The sequence below is a fragment of the Colias philodice genome, chromosome 14, assembly GCF_061535455.1.
Source record: "Colias philodice isolate Cphi_HAF_F1 chromosome 14, ilColPhil1 Martin Lab GWU primary, whole genome shotgun sequence".
Taxonomy (NCBI): domain Eukaryota; kingdom Metazoa; phylum Arthropoda; class Insecta; order Lepidoptera; family Pieridae; genus Colias; species Colias philodice.
Window position 1 is genome coordinate 40,844 of NC_143099.1, and position 26,375 is coordinate 67,218.

The window sequence follows — 26,375 nt, forward strand, 5'->3', positions numbered from 1 at the left end:
TATCATCAAATTATATAAAATAAGGTTTGCCTCGGATCACTCTCCTTAAATTTGTAGCTAGATATAATTATTATTATTCAATTACTGAATTTATGTATTAGCGTGTAAAATATTATAAAAAAATAAAATATTATAAGTATGTGTGTATCTGAGCGACATATTCATATTGTGAGTAGGCTCGTTAAATGAAGATTAAAAAAAAATCGAGATTGATACGAAAAAAGTAAAAACAATGACAAAATTGGTACAGTGTCGTAGACTTTACGCGCGCGATTTATTTGAATTTCGAACGTACAAAGTGTTAAGTGACCGTTTTAAAAAAATCGTAACCTTAATAATTAATTATAATACATTCAAAATTATACATACATACGCAAATATAAAGAATGATGAAACTGTTTTACTGCGGTAGGGTCTCATGGCGTCTATTTTATTTTTCGTTTGTGGCGCTAATATGGCCACTGATCAAACCTGTGTTGAATTATATTGTACTTTTGAAGTTAACCCATTTCGGTTACGACAAAATGGAATAGGGTATTTGTGTAGATGTGTGTGTTCGGTGGCGAGACGCGACGTGACGTGTTCCAGATTGAAAATAGCAATGTGAGGAGCGGAGAGTGGCGAGCCGCGGGCGGCGGGCGCGCAGAGCCGCAGACACGCGCCGCATCGAACTGCGCCGGCACGAGGCACACACGTGACGTTATAATAATAATAAATAATATGCACATTACAATTAACCAATTGTTGTGAACGTGACATTATGATGTTCTTCATCCTGCTGGTGACAGTCGTCCTCAGCGCTGCACAGGACGTCCGCATCGGTAAGAATAAATTAGCCAAACTTTTGAGAAGCCTATAATTATATATGTACTAATAATATGTATTATACAGTTTGTTTGCTTGAACGCGCTAATCTCAGATATTACGGATCCCATTTGAAAATGTGTGTTATATTTTATCGAGGAAAGCTAAAAGCTACATAATATCATCACTATAAAGACAAATGGGAGCGGGCATAGCTAGTTCATTATATTATGTAATTATAAAGACACATAAAGAAATCACTGAAGAATCGTGAAGAAACTTTTTAAAAATATTGTAATAATATGTAATTATTACTGCCAACGTTGTTAGTGCCCCGATTAATACTCAGTTACTCGCTCAGCTATTTTTTTTGTTTTAGTCCATATTATTTTATCTTAATATAATTTCACGAAAGGCTTTCATATTGTGCAATGGTCGATAAGGTGACGACTAACGACAGCGTCGCCGACAGGTGTGGTGGAGAGCCGGCCGGAGCGCGCGGCACAGCTGGCGGCGGCGGTGGACGCGGCGCTGCGGCGGGCCGGCGCGGCGCCGCCCGAGCCCGCGCCCGCCGCGCCCGCCGAGCCGCACGAGCCGCTCGCCGTGCCCGCGCACGTTTGCGCTCAGGTGTGCGAACTATTATTACCGTGAAATATGCCAACATTGCCCACTTTTTTTAAATAATTTCAATTTCCGCAAAAAAATTCTATGGAAATGTTAGTATTTTCTGTTAGCATACTTAATATGTTTTTCTTAGATCGTGTGCATATTATATTGTTGTAGCAAATTTCATTATTCTTCAACATTTAATGATTAATCCATTTTTTGTCTGTTTTTGAGGGCAGGCAAAGTTATCTGCACTTATTGCCAACATTGCCCACGTCGGTTTTTGGCGTAAATATGACCTCTAGCCAGATTATATTATTAAAGTCCAATTCAAAAAATGTTGGTAAAGATTTAGTTTACTTTAAAAATCAAAGCAGTATCATGAAAGGTTCCCGACTTCACGATTCGTAATTTCGTACGCGGTACGAATGCGCCACGATTCAAAAGAGAGCAGAATTTTACTCGACAGCTAAGCATGTTCGGACATGAAATAGTGACTAAATTCATGACAATTATTCATCCGCAAAAAAATAAAATCAAAAGTTACCTACGTCTAACAATACATATATTTCACTTCGCCGCGTCTGTCAGTCTGTCTTTTCGCTATCCGATTTTCATTCTGTTTTCACCTTGTTTTCACCGATCGCGATGCATAGCGATTAGCGTGGTTGTCGATTTAAATCGTTGACCGTCGTAACTTTTAAATATTATAGTGTAGTTAACTAGGTACCTAGTTGAAACTTTAATGCAATCAGTGTGATACTTTTCAGCGATTCGATTTTGAGATTTGCCAATTTAGAAAGTAATATGGATCTGTTCGCACCGGTCGGTCGGGCAGGCGAGCGAGGGCGCGCAGGCGACGCTGGGCGCCGGCGCGGGCGGCGCGGCGGCGGCGCGCGCGGGCCTGCTGCTGCTGCTGGCGGAGCCGGCCGCGGCCGCCGACCCGGACCCCGCCGCGCTCGCCCTCTACCCGCACCCCGACGTGCTGGCTGAGGTTAGACATACTTTATGTTCTCCAAAATAACACATCCCTTAACTCAGTACTCACAAAATTATTTTTAATACATTTTTAAAAGAGTTTTAATTTTAAAGTTAAATAAATAATATGTTAAAATACAGTTCTTCTTGTAAACTATCGAGTACAGCGTTGGTCAAGTCACATCACTACGATCACGTGGCGGCAGTGAGGTGCGCGAAGGGTGCACGAGCGAGCCTGCGCGTGTCCGGCGTCCGCCTCCCACTTCCCCTTCACGATGCTAGATTTATTTTCATAAAAATAAATACAACAATCGATTTACCGATGAAATGTGATACTGGATTTCAATTTTGTGTTTTTTCTAGTATCGTTCTTGCAAGATCGAACTGCACATTTCACCATTTTTATTCGTAAATATGAAAAAAATCCCTAGAGAAACGCACTTTTTGTTTTGTTTTTTAATTTTTTAAATCATTTATGAAGTAGTTAGGTATTAATTAAAATGAAAAAATAATAATTTTTCTGACATGGTCAGACATTGATTTTAATGTTTATTGTTTCAATAAAAAAATAGATAGACGTTTGACCGAGTTTTGCAGTCACTTCTAGAATTGATTAGGCCAATGAACCGAAATAGAATACATAATTTACATTCGACGTTTGACTGAATAGTTAGGTCAGCTCCTAGGTTTGAGTAAAAATACTTCAGTCAAAGGGCGAAATTCAAAATATGTATTTCGATGATTGCCCTATTATTCCATTGAAAAGTTACATTTGGGGTTGCATTTTTTAGAGGACGCAATTTTATTTTTTTGATGTGTAGGGGGGTTCAGTGTGAAGCTATCACCAAGTTTGTGGTGTCGCCACCCTTGTCCCACGGCCGCCATCTTGAAAATTGCGGTTGATATGGTTTTTACGATATATCTCTTTAACTATTTATTTGATAAAAAAAATTGTTAACATTGTTTGTTGCAAATTAAATTCTCTACAACTTTGGGTCCAGTAACTTTTTGTCGTAGAACTATAAATAAAAAAGTTATAAGCGAAAATGTTCAGAAATTAGAGATATTTATATTTTTCAATAAAACTTTTTTTTATCATTTTACGAAGAAATGATATCAGACCATTATTGTAGATTGTTTTTTGAGGAACAACTTTTATATACAACATTTTTTCATTAAGTAAATAGCTAAGATTTTACAGCGCTCCGAAGTGAGTACTATTTTTCAGTACTCTTAACTATACACTAGTATACATATATTATGTGTGTACTAATAATAATTTGTCATCAGTAATTGTTTTTAATAATTAATAATTGATTTTGCAATATTATTAATAATTAGATAATTATTGACTGAACTGACTTGAAGTCTGGCAGCGCGTTTTTTTACGTCGAAAAGCAGGGCTGAAATGTTCTGCAGTGTGCTTCCATTGTTCTGGAGTCTGGGAAAAGAGCCAATAGCCATTATAGACCGGGAGATACTGACACAAAATTTCGAGTCATTTGTAACAGGATGGCGGTTCTACAGGGGTCTTAGTACGCAATGATAAAAAGAAAAATGATGGTGTGATCGCTGGTATCGGTGGTTTAGTCGCGTGGGCGTTAGCCGAACTCGTCGGAAAAATAGCGAAAGTCAAACGATTTGTAACACAAAAATTTTAGTATTTACCGATAGCCCATAAAAAAGAAGTAGGCGGTAGTGTCATGCCATACTTTTCCGGTGTGACTTACAGCCCGCCATACCGACGCGAATATGTTGATTTAAATAAAACAATTATTCAACCATTTGTACCAGGCTAACTTTTGCACAGGTAACCATCGTCGTGCAGCCATTTACGAAAATCGCCATGCCATACTTTTCGGACGATTCCAAATGGTCGCCATACCGCCGAAAATCTGCAAAAAAAATTTATTTCGCCAAACTTTTTGTACCAGTATTGCATTTGGATTTTTGGAGAGTATTTGATAAAATGTGACCATTATTATATTTGCCATACTTCTAGTAGGGGGAAAAAGTGCTGTCATACTTGAAAAATTAATTTAGTATTAATTTATATAAGTGAAGATTTCCAACACCTAGATCTTTGAAATTTTGTATTTATATTCTTTGATCCTCAAACTTCCAGGAAAAATAAGTGCCATACTGTTACAAATCGTTTGACTTTCGCTATTTTCCGACGAGTTCGACTAACGCCCACGCGACTAAGCCGCCGGTACCAGCGTTCACACCATCATTTTTCTTTTTGTCATTGCGTACTAAGAACCCTGTAGAACCGCCATCCTGTTACAAATGACTCGAAATTTTGTGTCAGTATCTCCCGGTCTATTATATGTATAGTTAAGAGTACTGAAAAATAGTACTCACTTCAGAGCGCTGTAAAACCTTAGCTATTGACGTAATGAAAAAATGTTGTATATGAAAGTTGTTCCTTTAAAAACAATCTACAAAAATGGTCTGATATCATTTCTTCGTAAAATGATAAAAAAAAGTTTTATTGAAAAATATAAAAAGCTCTAATTTCTGAACGTTTTCGCTTATAACTTTTTTATTTATAGTTACGCTTAGTTAGCTACGACAAAAAGTTACTGGACAAAAGTTGTAGAAAATTTAATTGGCAACAAATAATGCAAACAATTTTTTTTATCATATAAATAGTTTAAGAGATATATCGTAAAATCCATTTCAACCGCTATTTTCAAGATGGCGGCCGTGGGACAAGGGTGGCAACCCCACAAACTTGGTTTTAGCTACTCACTGACCCCCTCTACACATCAAAAACATAAAATTGCGTCCTCTAAAAAATGCAAGGTTAGGCCTAAAAAATGTAACATTTCAATGGAGTATATGTCATTTCCCAAACCTAAGATAAACCAGTCCATCCGCGAAGAAATTGTGTTTCGGGATTTGACTATAACATGTGCGTTATGCGAACTATTACTTACATGTAACGCATCTACGCCCTTTATAATATTAAACCGATATCGTTGCGCGTAGAAATGAGTGCACTGAGGAACTTTCGGCTGATCGAAGAGAGTTCAGAGTAGTTTTCGTAGTGTTGAACTTAAAAAAATATTAAATAGTATTCAGAATATTATGGTAAATGATCATATCATTAAAATATTGGAATTTTCGCGGCCGACGAATTTGTATAAAAAAAAAGATACACTAGATAATTTATTATGTTGCTAATATACATATAGGTATAGTGATTACAGGCGCAAATTATCCCTTTTTGAAATTTTCGATATTGTCGATATAGGCGAAAGTATTGTAATTTTTATTGATTTTCGTTTTTATTTTTTATATTATATGCAGGCGTTAGTAGAAGCTCTGTTTAGTACCAAAAGAAGCCTTGAACTGAGGTCTACATGTGACAAAAATACCACATTCTAACCACGAAGTTATTACGAGATATAGATTTTCAAAGAATTCAATGTCAGGGTTGTCACTATTTTTACCCTTAATTTCCGTAGTTAATTCCGTTTGACGTTCCGTTTGTTTTTTAGCCTTTTTTTATCTCTCTACGTCTATTGCTTGGCAATTTATAGTAAACTAGCTGCTCCGCGCGGTTTCACTCCCGTGGCTCCACTCCTGTTGGTCGTAGCGTGATGATATACAGCCTTCCTCGATAAATGAGCTATCTAACACTGAAAGAATTTTTCAAATCGGACCAGTAGTTCCCGAGATTAGCGCGTTCAAACAAACAAACATAGATTATTGGTTTTTTATTTTTCCTGAAAAGTTGTGTTTTTGCAGTTATCATTTTATTCTCCGGGGACGGCGATATGTTAATTTAGTACTGTAAGTTAGAGATAGGAAGTTAGATTCGTGTGCAGGCTATCGCGGCGCTGTGCGAGGCCAAGGGGTGGCGCGAGGCGGTGGTGCTGCACGAGCGCAGCGCGCGCGCCCTGCCGCAGCTGGCGCCGGCCGGGGGCGAGCTCACGCTCCGCGCGCGCCAGCTGCCGCCGCCGGCCGACGACGACGCGCTGCGCAACCTGCTGCTCGTGCTCAAGAAGTGGGGCGCGGTCAACTTCGTGGTGTGGTGCGGCGCGGCGTGCAGCGTGCGCGTGCTGGACGCGGCGCAGCGCGTGGGGCTGCTGGCCGAGCGCCACGCCTACCTGCTGCCCGCGCTCGACCTGCACACGCTGCCGCTCGACGACTACAGCCACGGCGGCGCCAACCTTACCGGTGCGCACATTTGTTTATAGTATTGCATCACAGCCTGACATACAACCTGCACACTTATGCGTTGTGTTCAAACGTTATACATTCATTATAGCGACGATAATTAATAGCATTATAAAACCGAGTATAATATTGTATCAAACATATTATGTATATAACGGAGCGTCGGAAGGCTCGGCGGTATGATCTACGTTATCAGACATAGCGGTGGTTTAGTAGTGATGGGAACACCGAAATAAACTCACTATTTTCTCAAACGCCAATGAGATAGTTTATTAAAGTTTACAGTACTTCACAATTTTGCGTAACGATCAAGATGGAAACAGATTAAGAGCCAATAGGTTAGTACGCGTGCGCCTCTGTGCACAACTGACAGTAGAATGCCAGCTGTCACCATCGTGCCTACCCACTACCCTATTCGGGACTACCCGCTCTTATTTTTATCATGTTATGTGTCAACCTTACTTCACAATATTTTCATTACTGGCAACACAACATAATACTTTGACATTGACAATCAAAACAAACAATTTAACTACGTGAAATCAATTATGCTAGATAATTATTATTTAGTACAGTAATTATCGGCGCGCCGTCACGGCCGTCCTGCATATTCACACGTCCTCGTGTGTGGAGTCGTTTCGCTCATCTTTAAATTTTCAATCATCTGTAAACAGGCAAACGAGAATGGTTTACATCAAGCACCGCTTGGGCATCCTGACCAAAGTGGGTCACACTCAAAACTAGGCACACAGTTCAAAAGCGCAATATAATTCCAATTACGTCACATAAGCTTAATTACAAACTACGCAATATTTTGAGTGTCACACAGACTATAAATCGTCATAAGTTATCACACACAGCCTACAAACTGCCACACAGGCTCCAAGCAGCCACACGGGCTCCTAACTGCCACACAGGCTCCTAACTGCCACACAGGCCCCTTACTGCCACACAGGCTCCTAACTGCCACGCAGGCTCCTAACTGCCACGCAGGCCCCTTACTGCCACACAGGCTCCTAACTGCCACACAGGCCCCTTACTGCCACACAGGCTCCTAACTGCCACACAGGCTTCTAACAATGCCACACAGGCTCTTATCTGCCACACAGGCTCCTATTTGCCACACAGGCTCCTATTTGCCACACAGGCTTCTAAAACTGCCACACAGGCTCTTAAAATACCACACAGGCTCTTAAAATACCACACAGGCTTGCAACTGCCACACAGGCTACGCATCGCATAATTATGAAAAGCCACACAGGCTTGTATTTGCCACTTAGGCTAACTGGTACTACCAAAATAGTGATAAACTCTAAAGATAACTAATTAACTCACCATTGCCGTCACTGGCGCATTCTGACTCGGCCTGGTTGACAGGGACTTCTAGCCCAGCGCTAAACTCCAAGGGAACATAACACTCAGGCATAGCACGAGTAGATCTCTACTTACCATTATGTCATGCGAAATACTACTATCCGGCACTATAATATGAAACAACAACTTTACCGTATAGGCTTGAATCGAGACCGTTGATAAAATTTGGGTGTTACAATGTATACTAGCGTTAACTAGCCACAGCAATGTCACTGCAACATAATATGATCTTTTACAAGAAAGTCGTTCTGCTAAGCTCTGCCTTATCAAAGAACATTCGACACCAGAATCGAAACAAAATGAAAACTTCTCACCGGTTTCGTCCGAAAGACGATCAGTAGCTGGTTTGATGGCGCAGATATCCACACGACGTTCGATTCGAGTCTCGTTGGATTTCGCCTCCTTGCCGGGGCACCGCGTTGCGATATGGCCCTCTTCACCGCAGTTGAAGTAGGTTGGAGTGATGATCTTCTTCGGTGCACTGCCTTCCTTTGAAGCATGAGTTACCGAGTTGCTTGAAGTTTCGGTTTGTGCTTTAGTGTCATCACGATTACCATTCCATCGACATTCAGTAGCCACGTGTCCGAACTTGTTGCAATTGTAACACCTACGAGAGTTTTCGGGACGCGGCTTCTTTGCTTCTACAGCTGATGTCGCCTGCTCTTGAGCTGGAGGTCCTCTTTTTCTAAACGTAAATGCCATAAGTTCTTGTTGTAATTTTATACGGTTGTCTATTTCCGTTGTAAAAGCCAATCTCTGCAATCTTAGGTCGATTTTTGCAGCGTGTGTTAGTGTAACAGCAATGGCAATTTGTTCCGTTGATAAAGATTTCCATCTTGCCATTATTGCACTCATAAATCGGCAGGCATAAGAGGATAAGCATTCACCATACTCACCTTCCTTTGGATTTCCATTAAACAATCGCCATAAGTTTGCTGCAGGAGTTTCAACGAAATCGAATCTAGCTAAAAATAGATCCTTTAATTGGGCCCATGTTATTCCAGAATAACTAGACTGTGCTAGCCATGATGCCGCAGTTCCTTTGAGTGCTTTACTCATGGTTATTATCAGGTCTCCACCGGAAAGTGGTTTTTTTTTTTTGCAAGCATAGGTCAACTGTTTCGCACCAAGCACGAGCATCGCTACCCTGAAGGTCAGGATTAAATTCGCGTAAAGCTATTTTTGATACAGATAGCCGAGGTTCTTGAATTGCCCGTATCAAATCTGTCAAACTTCGTTGCTGCAATTCAAACAGTGTTTTCCAACGGTCGCACTCTTTTTCTAAAGAAGGTTGTTCAATCTGACCTGAGTGGGCTGCATGCTGCTCCTGAGATGCACGGAGTAATCCCACTTCTGATAACGGAGCGTCGGAAGGCTCGGCGGTATGATCTACGTTATCAGACATAGCGGTGGTTTAGTAGTGATGGGAACACCGAAATAAACTCACTATTTTCTCAAACGCCAATGAGATAGTTTATTAAAGTTTACAGTACTTCACAATTTTGCGTAACGATCAAGATGGAAACAGATTAAGAGCCAATAGGTTAGTACGCGTGCGCCTCTGTGCACAACTGACAGTAGAATGCCAGCTGTCACCATCGTGCCTACCCACTACCCTATTCGGGACTACCCGCTCTTATTTTTATCATGTCATGTGTCAACCTTACTTCACAATATTTTCATTACTGGCAACACAACATAATACTTTGACATTGACAATCAAAACAAACAATTTAACTACGTGAAATCAATTATGCTAGATAATTATTATTTAGTACAGTAATTATCGGCGCGCCGTCATATAATTAAATTATATTTTATTATACATATTCATATCATACGTAAAATCATGATTCCTGTTCGATTTCGTCATGAGGGTGAAAAAGAAATTAGTTATTAGTTAGTTACTTAATAATATTAGAAATTGAATACTTTATACTACACAAGTTTGTATACAAATGGTGTCCACGTGTGTCACTTCATGTCCCAGCTCTGCGGCTGTTCGACCCGCAGTCGGCGGCTGTGGTGCAGGCGATGGAGGCTTGGCGCGAAGAGTACAAGAACCGATTAGGTGATGCGGCCGACGATGAAGAGATCGAGCAAGTAATTATAAAATGAATCATTTGATCAGTTATCGTATCGTTTCGTTACATTCGCAAAATAACGACCGTCCGTTAATATTTTTAGCGAGTTCATTGTTATTATTAAATTCTAAGATTAAATTATTATAAATTACACGGTAGGCCGGGTTAAATATTAGTTTGAATGTACTGCGATTCTACACAACTGCCTAATTGGTGTAGATAGATAACAAATCACAGCAAGTCAACCACTATTAATAAATTGAGGGTAGTTGGGTCATATAAACAACGTCCGAGCCCTGGCATGATTCGTACGAATGCGCCACGCCAAAGGAAAGCGTCATTTTATAGTATTCGACAGTTGAGCATGTTCTGACAGGAAATAGGGACAACTATTCATCCACAAAAATAATAAATCAATCCAAAATATTATTATTCGTAGATAGTCGCGAACCCGCCGACTGCCCTCCTGCTGGCGTACGACGCGGCGCACATCGTCGCCGAGGCGCTGGCGCTGCTGCGGCTGCCGGCCGGCGCGCCCGGCGCCTGCGAGCGCGGCGCCGCCGCCTTCCACGCCGACACGCTGCTCAACTACATACGCTCGGTGAGGCACGCGGCGCGCGGGCGGGGCCGGGCGGCCGGGCAGGGGCAGGGCAGTGACGCGCTTGTGCTTGCAGCGCGAGTGGGGCGGCGCCAGCAGCGAGCTGCCGCTGCGCTGGGCGGCGGGCGGCGCGCGGCGCGACGTGGCGCTGCAGGCGGCCGAGCTGCGCGCGGGCGGCGCGCTGCGCACGGCGGCCGCGTGGGCGCCGCGCGACGGGCTCGCCTGGCGCCCGCGCGACCCCGCGCCGCCGCCGCCGCGCGACTCCATGGTCAACCGCACCTTCGTCGTGCTCATCGCCCCGGTAGGTACTTTTCTTATAATGATTAAGGGCCGGCGCACATATGGCGGAGCGCAGGGCGGAGTGCAGCCCGCGAAGCGTGATGGGCGACATGATGGCCCTACCCGAGAATGCGCTAGACTGCGCAAAAGCGCATGCTCACCGTGCCTGATACACCATCGTCATTCTCTTTGCAATTTTTCGAAAGACGATGAAAAATGCTTTGCGCTGCGCTCCGCTATATTATTTGCGGGCTGTAAACGTTTCATCGATAACGAGAACGTATATAGGGTGTCCCACCGTCGGTATACTGAGCTCAAAGGAGGTTATAGTTTTGCATACGCTGAGTATGTAAAAAATACTTATAAAATTCCAAACACATTTTTTTTTCAAATAGATGAATTCTTAAAACTCTATGCGTATAGTGTATACCCCTAACAAGCAACCCGCCCAACTTTGCCACCCGCACGTGAGCTGTCGTTTAAGATTATGTTTTCATAGACAAAATGCTTACATTAGCGAAGCGGTATATGCCGACTACGCGAAGCTAGAGAAAAAAGACGGATTGCACTGGGGGAGTGCCGGCAGAAGTGAAAACTTGATTAACGTTGAGCATGTTTGATATTTTAGAATGGTATCCATCTTACGCTTTTTCGATCAGGTCACGTGTCCTGACGCGAGTTTAAGATTTTATACCCATTACAGAAAAAGTGCTCAACGCCGCTAAAGAAGTTTTCACTTCAAAAAAAACATGGATTTTAAGGAAAATTAAGCAAAAAATTTTAAAAAACCTAATTTTGTATTTTTTACCTGATCAGTGTCTGCTCTGAAACTACAAGTTCCTTCGCGCTTAGTATACCGTTAGTGGGACACCCTGTATATAAATGATACATATTTTTTCTATTGAGAATTCTTATTTTTTTTTTCAGAATAAACCGTACGTGATGAGACAACAGTCGACCGATCGGCTCGCGGGCAACGAGCGCTACGAAGGTTTATTTTATACCTACGCTTGATATAGTTTCTCTTCTAAAGCATTCGAGAAGAGAAATTAAATCTATCAACTACGATATGTTAAACGATGTGAAGCGTGAACTGCATAAATTTTTCTGATGGTAAACCAGGTTTCTGTATCGAGCTGATCGACCGGCTCGCGCGGCAGCTGCAGTTCAACTACACGTTCCTGGAGCAGCCGGACGGCCGCTACGGCTCCTACAACAAGACCACGGGCCAGTGGGACGGCATGATGAAGCGCCTCATGGAGGATAACGTGATGCCCGCTTTATATATTTATGGCAAAAATATATTTTTATACTGTCACATGTCGTTGCTTCAATTCATACTTAACAATTAAAATTTTACTCTGAATTTCGTATATTTACGTACTTACCCTCCCTACTCGTAACAATCTAAATCGGTAACAATCTAAATCAATTTCACTGTTCATAACGCAGTGTGAACGCAAAATTTTCTGATAATCGAATTATATGTTAACGTATATTATAGGACATAGATTTCGCGGTGACGGACCTGACAATAACCGCGGAGCGCGAGAAAGCGGTGGACTTCACCACCCCATTCATGAACCTGGGCATCGGCATCCTGTTCCGCAAGCCGCAGCCCCCCAAGCCCGCGCTGCTCGCCTTCCTGCTGCCCTTCTCCAGCGGGGTTCGTACATTACATCGTTTCATTCTACGCTACCGTGTAGACAAAGTGACATTTATTGTTTAAGAGAAAAAAGTAATAACTCAAAATCTGTTTAAATGTTGATGTCGCATCGCATACAATAGCGCTACAGCTCGCGGCCCGCAGGTGTGGCTGTGCCTGGGCTTCGCGTACCTGGGCACGTCGCTGGTGCTGTACGCCGTGGGGCGCCTGTGCCCCGAGGAGTGGCAGAACCCGTACCCGTGCGTGGAGGAGCCGGCCGCGCTCGAGAACCAGTTCACCATCTCCAACGCGCTCTGGTTCATCCTGGGCGCCGTGCTCATGCAGGGCTCCGAAATTGCGCCCGTGTCGGTATCTCGTCTGCCTATTCTCGCTCACGAGTCGCGATGCCCAGACGATGACGATGAACGTCCCGTTGTGTCGCAGCGCGTACGGGTCGCGCGCGGTGGCCAGCGCGTGGTGGATCTTCGCCATCGTGATCGTGAACTCGTACACGGCCAACCTGGCCACGCTGCTGGGCACCAAGACGTCCAACGAGCTCATCCACAACGTGCGCGAACTCGCCGAGAACGAGCTCGGCATCACCTACGGCGCCAAGTCTGGCGGTTCCACCTTCACTTTCTTTGAGGTATCGCAGCTGTATTCATATATTCCTTTTATACTACTTTTTCAATATTTCTATACGACGCGACGATATAGCTCTAGATTGATTCCTGAAAATTAAACCGGAAAGAAATGTAGAAATACAAAAAATAAAATTCCCGTCATAGACCAGGGTAGAAGCCTTTAAAAATAATAAAAAGTGAAAAAAATAGTAGTAGGATGAAACCCAATAGAAAAGGAGGGGAATATTATAAAAATGAAAGGAAAAATAATTTACTCTTTATTACACTCATGTTTGTATGCATTTCCTGAGCACATTTACTATGGAAATGTTTATTTTTTTACACTAAGTATTAAGAAAGTAGAGATTTCAATGAACAAAAGCCTCCCCAAGTTTTAGTTTAGCAAAAAACTCATATTTTGACGGGAGAATTTTCGACTGAAAATGGTTGTTTTTTTGGTATTAAGTTTAAATAAGGCGAAAAAATAAATATTTACAATCAAATAAATTATAGTGTATTTGGGACATAATAAAGTAAGTAAGTTTCCACCAAATTTCGTAGAAAAAAAAAATTTTTGAAGTAGATAAAAATAAAAGACCAAAAACTTGGTTTTTTGAATTTTTCACCAAAATTTTGAGGTTATGTGAAAAAATTGTGAATACAAAAGTTGTAGAACTTTTAATTACCTACAACTTTGCCATTGAACTTTTTTCTATAGGACTTGTAGCTTTGTCGGAAATCAGGAGAAACCATTTTTTTCTCTTAAAAGCTCCCCCTCCCACTTCCCGAACTCGGATTGACCGTAATTTATTTTTCCTTTTATTTTCATCATATTCCCCTCCTTTTCTAATGGGTTTCATCCTACTGCGATTTTTTTTATCTTTTCGTTATTTTTAAAGGCTTCTACCCCAGTCTATATGCGGATATTGATATTGAAAATGGTGAAACTAAAATTATATTCTTCTTTTCGGCGAAGGAATGAGCATTATGACTTATGAGTCGTGCACTTTTCGATTCTCCAAACATTTTATTTATTTACACTTTAATACAGTAGTACAAAAACAAAATCTAACAACTTAATATTATTTATTTCAGCTTTCGAACAATGATTTGTACAAAAGCATGTATCAAAAGATGATGCAGCAGGAAATGCCATCGTCCAATGAAGCAGGAATAGAAAAGTAAGAAAAAAATAATCACACTGACTTTTAATCTTTTGTACTGTACCCACCTTCTTATTGCAATGTTTATTATCAGGGTGATGAAGGAACAGTACGCATTCTTCGCGGAGTCTACCACCATCGAGTATACCATTGAGCGGAACTGTGAAGTTACTATGGTCGGTAAAAATAACGACGCGTATTAATATTAATATATTAAATGTATTAAAGAACATCTTTGTTATAATTGTTTTTTGTAATTAATATTTAATTCTTTTTTAGGTCGGAGAGCTTCTAGATAATAAGGGTTACGGAATTGCCATGAAGAAAAGTAAGTTAACCGTCGTTTGACAGCCGATGTTTATTTTGTTAGCAGATTTTTCCAAAATATTAAGTTCGTAGTTGTACCACATCGTACTTTGAAAATATTTGGGTCGAAATGATCGTTAACGTGTTTGAATCGATCGAAGTGTTTATGCACTAATACGTCCGCAACGTGTAGATTCGCAGTACCGGCACTCGATGAACCTGGCGCTGCTGAACCTGCAGGAGTCGGGCGTGCTGCGCGAGATGAAGCACCGCTGGTGGAAGGAGAAGCACGGCGGCGGCGCCTGCCAGGTACTGCTGCACTGCTGCACTGCTGCACTGCTGCACTGCTGCACTGCTGCACTGCTGCACTGCTGCACTGCTGCACTGCTGCACTGCTGCACTGCTGCACTGCTGCACTGCTGCACTGCTGCACTGCTGCACTGCTGCACTGCTACAATGCTTCACTACTAGCGGCTACTAGTCGACAATGTTCATTGTTCACGGGTTTTCATTTATTGTAAGCTCTCCGTATTCTCTCTTGAAAATAATTGTTTTTCCCTTGTTATAAGTAAACATGTGACACGAACTAAGGACACGAATTTGCTCAAAGAGGTTTAATAAAGTTGGCGTCGGCATGAACTTTCGCGACCAGTGATGAAACTTGGATATTTTAAAAGAGCAATATACTGTGAGGAAAAGTTATTATGGACATAAATCTTGAAACGTATTAGGAATAGATCGAGAGCCCACGACGCGGCCAGACCTTATAAAAGTTGAAAGTTTCTATGTATATCTGTCCTAACTCCTATACCACAGAATAATAACTAGTAGCTAGCTACAAGCTAGCTACCTATACACACAAGAACGACCGGCGACTATCAAGTTTGGGTTGTGGTTACTTGGGAGTTGGGCAGTTCAGGTAACAGGTAGTAGAGGTATATAAAATAGTACCTAAGTTTCGTTATACTATAAAAGCAAATTTTATACATGTTACTTGGATAAGTATAAAAAAATGTTACCTCAAGAGCCGGACAGTTTTCATGGTTTTTAATTAATCTTGCCAGACACATTGAAGAAATAACTGACATATCATCAACTTCACATTATTACTTAAAAGTGTAACAAATAATATGAAATAACCTACTAAAAATATTGGCTTAAGTACTGTAATTATTAAAAAATAATAGTATAATTTTATTTGTTATTTTTTTTTGCAAAAGAAATCGATAAATGCAATGAAGAAATTAGATCCATTCCAAAATAAATGCACAAGTTTTTGTCGTGAAGATCATTTTTATCTTCTATAAACATATAATAAAATCGTAGCGAAGTCAAAACTGTACATTGAATATTTAAAAAAAAAATACTTGTACCGTGATCTATAATCGATATAGAAGCCAAAAATATAGTTTTTAGAAATTTTGTCTGTTTGTCTGTAGGTATTTCCGGGCTAATCTCAGAAAGTACTGCACGGATTTACTTCAAATTTTGCATGAATATTACGAAGAGGTCGGGTCAGGATAGTATACATATACATATTAATATGATGCTATCACCTTCGGTGGTGGAGCTGTGAACCTTTATTTTTCTTCCGTATTCTGTGACCACGTGTAATCTAACGACGCAGTATAAATGTTGTTTTTGAGTAAGCCATGTTATTATCTAGCTTTACACTATAAAAACTACGTCATTTACGTAATTTTGGCTGAGAAACATGTTTAATGTGTCTTTTTTTTTTTTTTTTTTTTATAATCGATAGGCAGACGTTTGACCACAATCCCACCTGATGGAAAGCGGCGATGTGGTCTACTTGGGTGCACGTCTGCCTAGGAGGAGCCTATTCACCCTAGCTTTGAAGAGGTCCAGGTCTTAGTAGTATAAAGACAAATTTGAAACAGCGCCATCTAAGAGATTTCGTAAAAATCAAATCAATTTACATTCAACACATTTAACATTTCTAAGGAATTAATAATTTAAATATTATGATTACTTATTTAAATAACCCATATCTTCCCAGATTCCATTTAAGGTTTCAATTATTCAAAATTAATATTTCATGTGAATATACTGAATTTTTACAAGTGAGGGTAGATGTTTATAATTTGATGTCAAACTAGACACCATAGAATTGTACTCAAACGAAATTGCCACCCTTCAAAGAAATTGAATTGAAATGACACCATTACAGTAAATTTAATGGTAGATAACAGTGTTCATTGGTTACTTAAAAATCTTCGCGTTTTGTGATTTTTCTCCTTCTTGCGTTCCCACAAAAGGTAAGTTGTAACTTTTATATTTATTTTTAAAATTATAGTAGACTCATGTTTTCAGTTAGTTATATTTAGACTTTGAGGATAAAATCAGACAATGATGAAATTTTGTTGTGGTGCGTTGGGAAAAGGAGGACACGGTAGTTGTTGATAAAATTTTATTTGTTAGTTGCTTTTTTATTATAGATTTACAGTTACTTTTGTTTTTTTTAAAGTGAAACTTTTATTACATCGTCTCAAACTTTTTGGTCTGTGTAGCGCATGTCGCGTGTATCGCGGCTAGGTATACCTACTCGGCAGCCGTGATACACGCGACATGCGCTACACAAAGCAGTGTTCGGAACCGTTCGAATTCGAACAGTTTCACTTTTACCGTGGTTTCATAAAACCACACAACATTTTATTTATTTACAGATTCAATGTTCATAAAATTTTACCGCCCTTGGAAGAATATATATAGTATATGCTGAAAATGTTACAACACCACGTGAAAATTGACGATTTGCGTGAGGATGTAGTGGAAATTAGTAACCTTGCGCGTCGTCAATTGTTGACTAAAGTTAATGTCCAACTTTATGGTTCAATCATTGGAAGAATCTTGGGTAATTTTGGAGAAACCTCTGGGACGGTTCCGCCAAGTACCAGCTGGAGGCGCTTGAGGCGATAGAGAGGCGTGCCAAGAGGCTAATAAACGACGATGAGTTAGTAGGCAAAAAACTCCAGAGCCTCGCCCACCGTCGCAGAGTGGCAAGTTTATCGGTATTTTATCGGATACACTTTGGTGAGTGCGCTGCGGAATTGCACGATTTAATTCCGCCATCCCCGTTTTTCCATCGATCGTCGAGGCGCACAGACTCTAGGCATCGCCATATGGTGGATGTTCCATGTACCCGGACAAAGCGGTTCGGATCGACATTCTTCATCCGAACCGCGAGGGACTGGAACATGCTTCCTGAGTATGTGTTCCCCGACGAGTACAATATGGGGGTCTTCAAGCGAAGAGTGAACGGGTACCTTCTAGGGAAGCGCGCTCCATCATAGGCCACATCTCAGCTTACCATCAGGCGAGATCGTGGTCAAGCGCTTCCCTATCACACAATAAAAAAAAAAAAAAAAAGAATATTTTTCGGGAATGAGAGAAGGGGCAGCCATCTACCTACCAAACTACTACCTACGTTTTAGTACCGAAAAAAAAGTTATTGCTAAAGGAAACGTAAATTTTGCACTCACATATTATTGTGTACAAGTAATCATTTTTATTCGTACTTTACTGTTATCTGATTATAATAATTATTTATCGTTATATGGCTATCGCGGTACAGTTCATACCTACATATTATACTCATAACCCAGGAATTTTCAACTGAAAAAGAAGTTTTTCTTTGATTGGTAGTAACTACTAAAACAACTGTTGTTTTATTTATTTATTTTTAATAATTTGACATAATGTTTTATACTTGCCCATTTTCATTACATTTTACAAATAAAATGTATCCATCATAACTTTGTGTATATCATTTATCTATACATAACATATTTTCATATTTCACATATAAAAGCTCCTTTTAAGATACCTATAAATAACAAAAATGACTTTTTTTATTAATATTTAGTACCTTGTGTTCGGTGCAATGACCACCGTACAGCCTAGTCCACGATACTAGGTATCGTGGGCGGCGTTTAACCTAAATTAGTCAGTCCACAAAACAACATTATATACCGTCGCGACGCGTAACATTTTAACATTAAACATATAACATAACATTTATTTAACAGAATAATTAACATAATATAATATAACAAATAACAATAGCATTAACAATTAAACATTAGCCAGTAACAGTGAATAGCAGTGATTATAGAAATAAAGTATTCAGTGTAAATTTTAGTTTGATTTTACAACAAATCCCTCCAACACTAGCCACGCAGCCCACCACTGGGTATATCGCCCTACATTTTGGTCCTTCGAGCTATTGGAGCGGGATCAAGGGATTCGGGAATTTACGCCTCTCGTATCTCGTTGAGAATCAGCGCCGCCGGACTGACGCGCTAGTGTTGTGAGTAACAGTGAGTGAACAAGTGGGTGTAAGTTGTAAAGCTGTTGACAGTTCCAGAACAAGTGAGTTCGTTCCATTATTTTTTTAACTAACAACATCATGGAGGACATTTACGAAACACAATCGGAGCTTTTCTCGTTCCTAGAAAAGTTTTACATTAATTTAAAAAAGGATGGGGAAGAAAGGAAAATGTCTTCAGGGTATATTAAAAAGAAGTTAGACATTTTGGAATCATATTGGTCTGAGTATCAGGCCAATCATAAAAAATTATTGCCCTACGAAGACAGGGAGCGCCCTTACTTCGCCCGAAGGAAGTACGACCGCTGTAAGACACTATACCTGGAAATTAAAAATTATATAGCTAGGGTGTCAAAAGAATTGACATTCTTGAGGATGTAGTACAGCAATTAAACTCGCGATGGAGCGTTATAGATACACTGCACTGGGAGATTGAGAGTAGGAAGATATTATCTATGTGTTAATAGAACTATACATGAAGGAAATTATGTTACGATTTTATACAAAAACACAGAATATTTATTAGGCGGCCTTATCACTTAGCAGTGATCTATTCCAACTTCCAACCAACCGGGGCACAAGGCAATCATCAGCTCAATAAAATGAAGAGTACGTTGTTATTTATTCTTTAAATTTATAGGTTGTAATGAGCGTTTTCTGCATAAAAGTTATATCGTAGTTTATATCATAGTTTTGACACATTCAAGTTCCAACATAACCCTCAAAAGTATGAGTGTCACGTGTGTGTTACGTGTGTGTCACGTGTGTCACGTTTGAGAGTCACGTGTGAGATTCGCGTGTGTCATGTATGAGTGTCACGTGTGAGTGACACGTGTGAGTGTCACGAGTGTCTGATGTGAGTTTCACGTGTGTCACATGTGCGTTTCACATGTGAGTGATGTGTGTCACGTGTGTCACGTGTGAGATTCACGTGTGTCACGTGTGAGAGTCCCGTGTGTCACGTGTGTGTCACGTGTCATGTATGAGTGTCACGAGTGTCACGTGTGAGTGTCACGAGTGTCACATGTGAGTGTCACGTGTGAGTGTCACATGTGTTACGTGTATGAGTCACGTGTGTCACGTGTGAAATTCACGTGTGTCACGTGTGACAGTCACGTATGTCACGTATGTGTCACGTGTCATGTATGAGTGTCACGAGTGTCACGTGTATCATGTGTGATATTCACGTGTGTCACGTGTGAGTGTCATTTGTGAGTGTAACGTATGCGTGTCACGTGTGTAACGTGACACGTGAAACTCACATGTGACACTCGTGACACACGTAACACTCACACGTGACACACGTGACACACGTGAATATCACACATGATACACGTGATATTTTATTTTATTTTTTATTTTCTTTATTGGAAAACATACAGAGACAAAGAGAGAGATATATGTATATAACAAAAAAAATCTTATTATCTAAAGATACATGAAAAATGAAAATGCCTCCTTATGGTGTTTTCACTGTGAACATATAATATTATTTTTGCCAACACCCAGCACAATAAACATTGACTGTTAATACTTTTGTTTAGTAACACAAAAGTATTAACAGTCAATGTTTATTTTGTACTAACAACATGTAATTGATGAAAAAATTATCATTATCAACGATGTTACTTTTTCTATAATACTTAACACGGCTCATTTTTTAAATTATCTTGCTTAACTCTGCTCAAAAATTTGAGGGTTATGTTGGAACTTGAATGTGTCAAAACTATGATATAAACTACGATGCTAACTTTTATGCAGAAAACGCACATTACAACCTATAAATTTAAAGAATAAATAACAACTACTCTTCATTTTATTGACCTGATGATTGCCTTGTGCCCCAGTTGGTTGGAAGTTGGAATAGATCACTGCTAAGTGATAAGGCCGCCTAATAAATATTCTGTGTTTTTGTATAAAATCGTAACATAATTTCCTTCATGTATAGTTCTATTAACACATAGATAATAATATCTTCCCAAGGTACTAAATATTAATAAAAAAAAGTTGTTTTTGTTATTTATATCTAAAAAGGAGCTTTTATATAAGACAAAAACAAAACATTAAATTTTTATAAATTTTATGAAAGCTGAATTCCAGGACCGTCAGGGAAGTTAAATGGGGCGATGAGAAAATATGTCTACGGATGGTCTACGGGTTATGTATAGATAAATGTGGATACACACAAAGTTATGATGGATATATTTTATCTGAAAATATAATGAAAATGGGCAAATATAAAACATATTAGTTATGTCAAATTATTAAAAATAAATAAATAAAACAACTATCAATCAAAGAAAAACTTCTTTTTCAGTTGAAAATTCCTGGGTGATGAGTATATGTAGGTACGAACTGTACCGCGATAGCCATAACGATAAATATTATAATCAGATAACAGTAAACTACGAATAAAAATGATTAAAAATTTACGTTTCCTTTAGCAATAACATTTTTTTCGGTACTAAAACGTAGGTAGTAGTTTGGTAGGTGGATGGCTGCCCCTTCTCTCATTCCCGAAAAATATTCTCCAAAATTACCCAAGATTCTTCCAATGATTGAACCATAAAGTTGGACATTAACTTTAGTCAACAATTGACGACTCGCAAGGTTACTAATTTCCACTACATCCTCACGCAAATCGTCAATTTTCACGTGGTGTTGTAATATTTTCAGCATATATATTCTTCCAAAGGCGGTAAAATTTTATGAACATTGAATCTGTAAATAAAAAAAAACAAAAGTAACTGTAAATCTATAAAAAAGCAACTAACAAATAAAATTTTATCAACAACTACCGTGTCCCCCTTTTCCCAACGCACCACAACAAAATTTCATCATTGTCTGATTTTATCCTCAAAGTCTAATATATAACTAACTGAAAACATGAGTCTACTATAATTTTAAAAATAAATATAAAAGTTACAACTTACCTTTTGTGGGAACGCAAGAAGGAGAAAAATCACAAAACGCGAAGATTTTTAAAAATGTAACCAATGAACACTGTTATCTACCATTAAATTTACTGTAATGGTGTCAATTCAATTCAATTTCCTTGAAGGGTGGCAATTTTGTTTGAGTACAATTCTATGGTGTCTAGTTTGACATCAAATAATAAACATCTACCCTCACTTGTAAAAATTTAGTATATTCACATGAAATATTAATTTAATTAAGACACATTAAACATGTTTCTCAGCCAAAATTACGTAAATCACGTAGTTTCTATAGTGTAAAGCTAGATAATAACATGGCTTACTCAAAAACAACATTTATACTGCGTCGTTAGATTACACGTGGTCACAGAATACGTAAGAAAAATAAAGGTTCACAGCTCCACCACCGAAGGTGATAGCATCATAATATGTATATACTATCCTGACCCGACCTCTTCGTAATATTCATGCAAAATTTGAAGTAAATCCATGCAGTACTTTCTGAGATTAGCCCGGAAATACCTACAGACAAACAGACGTGTCACGTGTGTGTCTCGTGTCATGTATGAGTGTCACGAGTGTCACGTGTGCGTTTCACATGTGAGTGACATGTGTGAGTGTCACGTGTGAGTGTCACGTGTGAGTGCCACGTGTGATTGACACGTGTGTGTCACGTGTGAGTGTCACGTGTGTGTGTCACGTGTGAGTCACGTGTGTGTCATGTGTGTGTCACGTGTGTCATGTGTGAGAGTCACGAGTGTCACATGTGACTGTCGCGTGTGAGTGTCACGTGTGTGTCATTTGTGAGTGTCACGTGTGAGTGTCACGTGTGTTACGTGTGAGTCACGTGTGTCACGTGTGAGATTCACGTATGTCACGTGTGTCACGTGTCATGTATTAGTGTCACGAGTTTCCCGTGTGAGTGTCACGAGTGTCACATGTGAGTTTCACGTGTCACATGTGAGAGTCACGTATGTGTGTTACGTGTTACATTCACGTGTGTCACGTGAGTGTGAGTGTCACGTATGTGTGTTACGTGTTACAAGCACGTGTGTCACGTGTGAGTCACGTGTGTCACGTGTGAGTATCACATGTGTTACGTGTGAGAGTCACGTGTGTCACGTGTGTGTCACGTGTGTCATGTGTGTGTCACAACTCACAAGTGTCACATGTGAGTGTCACGTGTGAGTTTCACGTGTGTCACGTGTGAGAGTCCCGTGTTTCACGTGTGTGTCACGTGTGTCATGTATGAGTGTCACGAGTGTCATGTGTGAGTGTCACGTATGTGTGTCACATGTGTGTGTCACGTGTGAGTGTCACGTATGAGTGTCACGTATGAATGTCACGTATGTCACGTGTGAGAGTCACGTGTGTCACGTGTGTGTCATGTGTGTGTCACGCGTGTCATGTGTGAGAGTCTCGAGTGTCACATGTGAGTGTCACGTGTGTCACATGTGCGTATCACATGTGAGTGACGTGTGAGTGTCACGTGTGAGTGTCATCGCGCGACATTTAAGGCATTGCCCTACTGCAGGAAATATTGTAATACTGTGCCCAGGCTCCATCCACGAATGTAGATGTTCCGTATTGTGATATTTTTCAATAGTACAGCAGTAGATTTCATATTAGGTATAATAATATATCCCTACTAAAATATGAAAGTTAATATTATGTCTGTTACATTACCACTGAACCGTGAGGAAGGACGTAGGCTACTTTTTTTTTTAAAACGACGAATTACGTAAAACGAAGGAATCGCGGACGAAGTCGCGGGCAACAGCTAGTATACTAATATGGCTACGAAACGATGTACGGTAGGGGAACAAAAAATAATATCACAATATTTTATTAATACACTCCACAAAACGCGCAGCCGAACGCGGACCCGTCGAACGACGAGATGACGATGCGCAACTTCCTGGGGCTGTTCCTGGTGCTGGTGGTGGGGTGCGCGCTCGGCGTGGTCGTGTCGTGCTGCGACCTGGCGTGGGCGGCGTGGCGGCGGCCGCGCGACCCCGCCGCGTCCTTCGCCGCCAGCTACTGGGCCGAGCTGCGCTTCGTGCTCCGCTTCGACCTGTCAGAGAAGCCCGTGCGCGGGCCGCTGCTGCCGCCGCCCGCACCGCGCCCGCCCAGCGCGTGCCCCTCGCCCGAGTCGGCCGGCGGCGCGGAGGGCGAGGGGCAGCGCTCGCCGTCGCGCCGCTCGGCCCGCTCGGCCCGCTCGGCCCGCTCCGCCCGCTCCGCCCGCTCCGCCCGCTCGGCGCGCTCGAGCCGCCGGCCCAGCGCGCGCCGCTGCTCCATGCACAATGCCAGCTTGCGCCTCGCTCGACACACCACACCGACGCCCAGATAGCTGTCGTAGTTTACCGTGGACGTTCTTTCTACATTTATTATACAGCTTTCGGAGTAATTTGGACTGGATAACCTATGATCAAAATAAAAGTATGTCCTGCCTTCAGACAGCCGACGATCGCTGGCTGACAGTCGTAGATACGCTTGTTTTAGACGAAGATAATCTTGTTGTTACGAGCATTTAGCCATTCTCGAGGAGGTAAAGGGGTGTGGCGTAATGAATGAATAACTTGGTAACTTGAGATAGAGGACATTGTGGCGTTTCAGAAAAATGCAAGTTGTGTATTCGACATTTTTCGAAAATTCTATAAAATTACACCCTGTGCCACTCTTTCTAGTGCTGTGTATCCAGATGAAGGAATATTCCAATCTGTTTTAAATAGTATTGCTGGATAAATGCACTATCAAATATTAAACCATAAAAATTATTTTAAAGAGCACATTCATAGTTGTTCATTTCGAGTCACAGCAGAAAGTGTTGCAAACGGTGTAATTTTATAGAATTTTTGGAGGGATTTTTAACATGCATTTTTCTGAAACGCCACATTTATTTTTAATAATGTTTAAATTAATGTTTAAGATTTTATTTGTGAATCTTATAATTAAGTGTTAAATAGTATTGTTGTTAATTTAAAGTTGCACTAAGAATGTATTTAAATATGCCAATATAAGTATTTACTGACGGTAAACCCCCGATATGTTTTATTTCATATAAATTTTTTACTTTGAGCTCCATGTATCTAAAACCCAAAATAATGTAAAAACTCCTTTGATTATCTTTGATTCGTTCTCTTTCTGGTAGAAAAACAAATCGCAGCTGAAACACGCTGAAAACTTGCTGAAACTTATAAAAAACGCAATGTCTCTTTGAATCAAAGGCGGTTAAACTGGACTGGAATTTGCGCAGGAATCTGAAAATTCGACTGAATGAAATAAAGTATCACTATCACTGATCTCGAATTTTGAAAACTAATCAATAATATAAATAGAGTATAGACCAAAGTCGATAATTTTTGAAACCAAATAAAAAATAACTGTAGGATGAAACCGAATGAAGGAAAAATAAAATACTGTCGATCCGACTTCGGGAAGTGGAGGGGGGAGCTTTTAAGAGTAAAATATGGTTTATCTCGATTTCCGGCAAAACTACAAAGTCCTATGGCGAAAAGTTAAATGGCAAAGTTATAGGTAATAAAAAGTTTTCACATTATTTACACACACACACACATTACCTCAAAATGTTGGTGAAAATTTCAAAGAACCAAGTATTTTATTTTTTATTTTTATCTTTTTAAAACTACGAAATTTGGTGAAAACTTATCTTATAGTGTCCCAAATACACTGTATTTTTTTATTTCAAATACATATTTTTACTTAATATCAAAAAGCAACCTAAATTTCAACCAAAAATTCTCGCGTCACAATATAAGCTTTTCCAAAAAGTCGGGGGATTGTTCATTTAAATCTTATTTTCTGATTGCGTATTAAAAATATACTAGGTATATTCAAATTGTCTTTAAATTCATATAGTAAATGTTCTCACAAAATGCATCGATTAAAAAAATAATCATCAGAATCGGTGCATCCAGACATAGTTTCGAGGATGATCCGAGGTAACAAGCGCCAAAAAAAAATTACAGTCAAATTGAGAAGGAACCACTTCTTTTTTAAATCAGTGTTATACCACAGTATTACCATATTTCCTATATTGTAATACTGTGGTTATACTTTGAATATAATATACCTAACCCAACAATTTAATTCATTCTATAGTTTCACAGGATCTGCAGTAGGTAATGTGTTTTGTTTTAGGAATGTGGCTTTCTTAAAGTCAATAAAATACCGCTATATTAATAATAGTTATTTTTTTTGGAAATATTTTATATTTTTGACCTTCAGTTATTTTTAGTACTCAATGTGAAAGTGTCTCATTTTCCACTTTTGAATTTCCACTCTGGATCATATTTAATGCCCTGAATCGATCGAATACAATCTTTGATATACCCCGTTATCGAAACGTTCAGAAACGTTGTATAACGTGAGGTCTCAATACTCCGGGAGCGGTGACGTCAGGTGAGGCCGGCGCGCGCAGCGGCA

The 26,375-nt window shown here is 40.0% G+C and overlaps 1 protein-coding gene across 1 annotated transcript; it reads left to right on the plus strand.

Annotated features, from left to right (window-relative positions):
* On the plus strand, positions 1–26,371 carry LOC149482574 (glutamate receptor ionotropic, kainate 2-like). The gene is made up of 17 exons (XM_089703376.1): positions 1–821; positions 1,277–1,431; positions 2,249–2,404; positions 6,225–6,576; positions 9,941–10,053; positions 10,474–10,635; positions 10,709–10,933; positions 11,839–11,902; positions 12,034–12,179; positions 12,416–12,577; positions 12,722–12,921; positions 13,001–13,202; positions 14,275–14,360; positions 14,437–14,518; positions 14,622–14,670; positions 14,842–14,957; positions 23,803–26,371. The coding sequence occupies exons 1-17, from the start codon at positions 761–763 to the stop codon at positions 24,277–24,279; spliced, it is 2,808 nt and encodes a 935-aa protein (XP_089559502.1). The 5' UTR covers positions 1–760; the 3' UTR covers positions 24,280–26,371.
* The last annotated feature ends 4 nt before the right edge of the window (positions 26,372–26,375 follow it).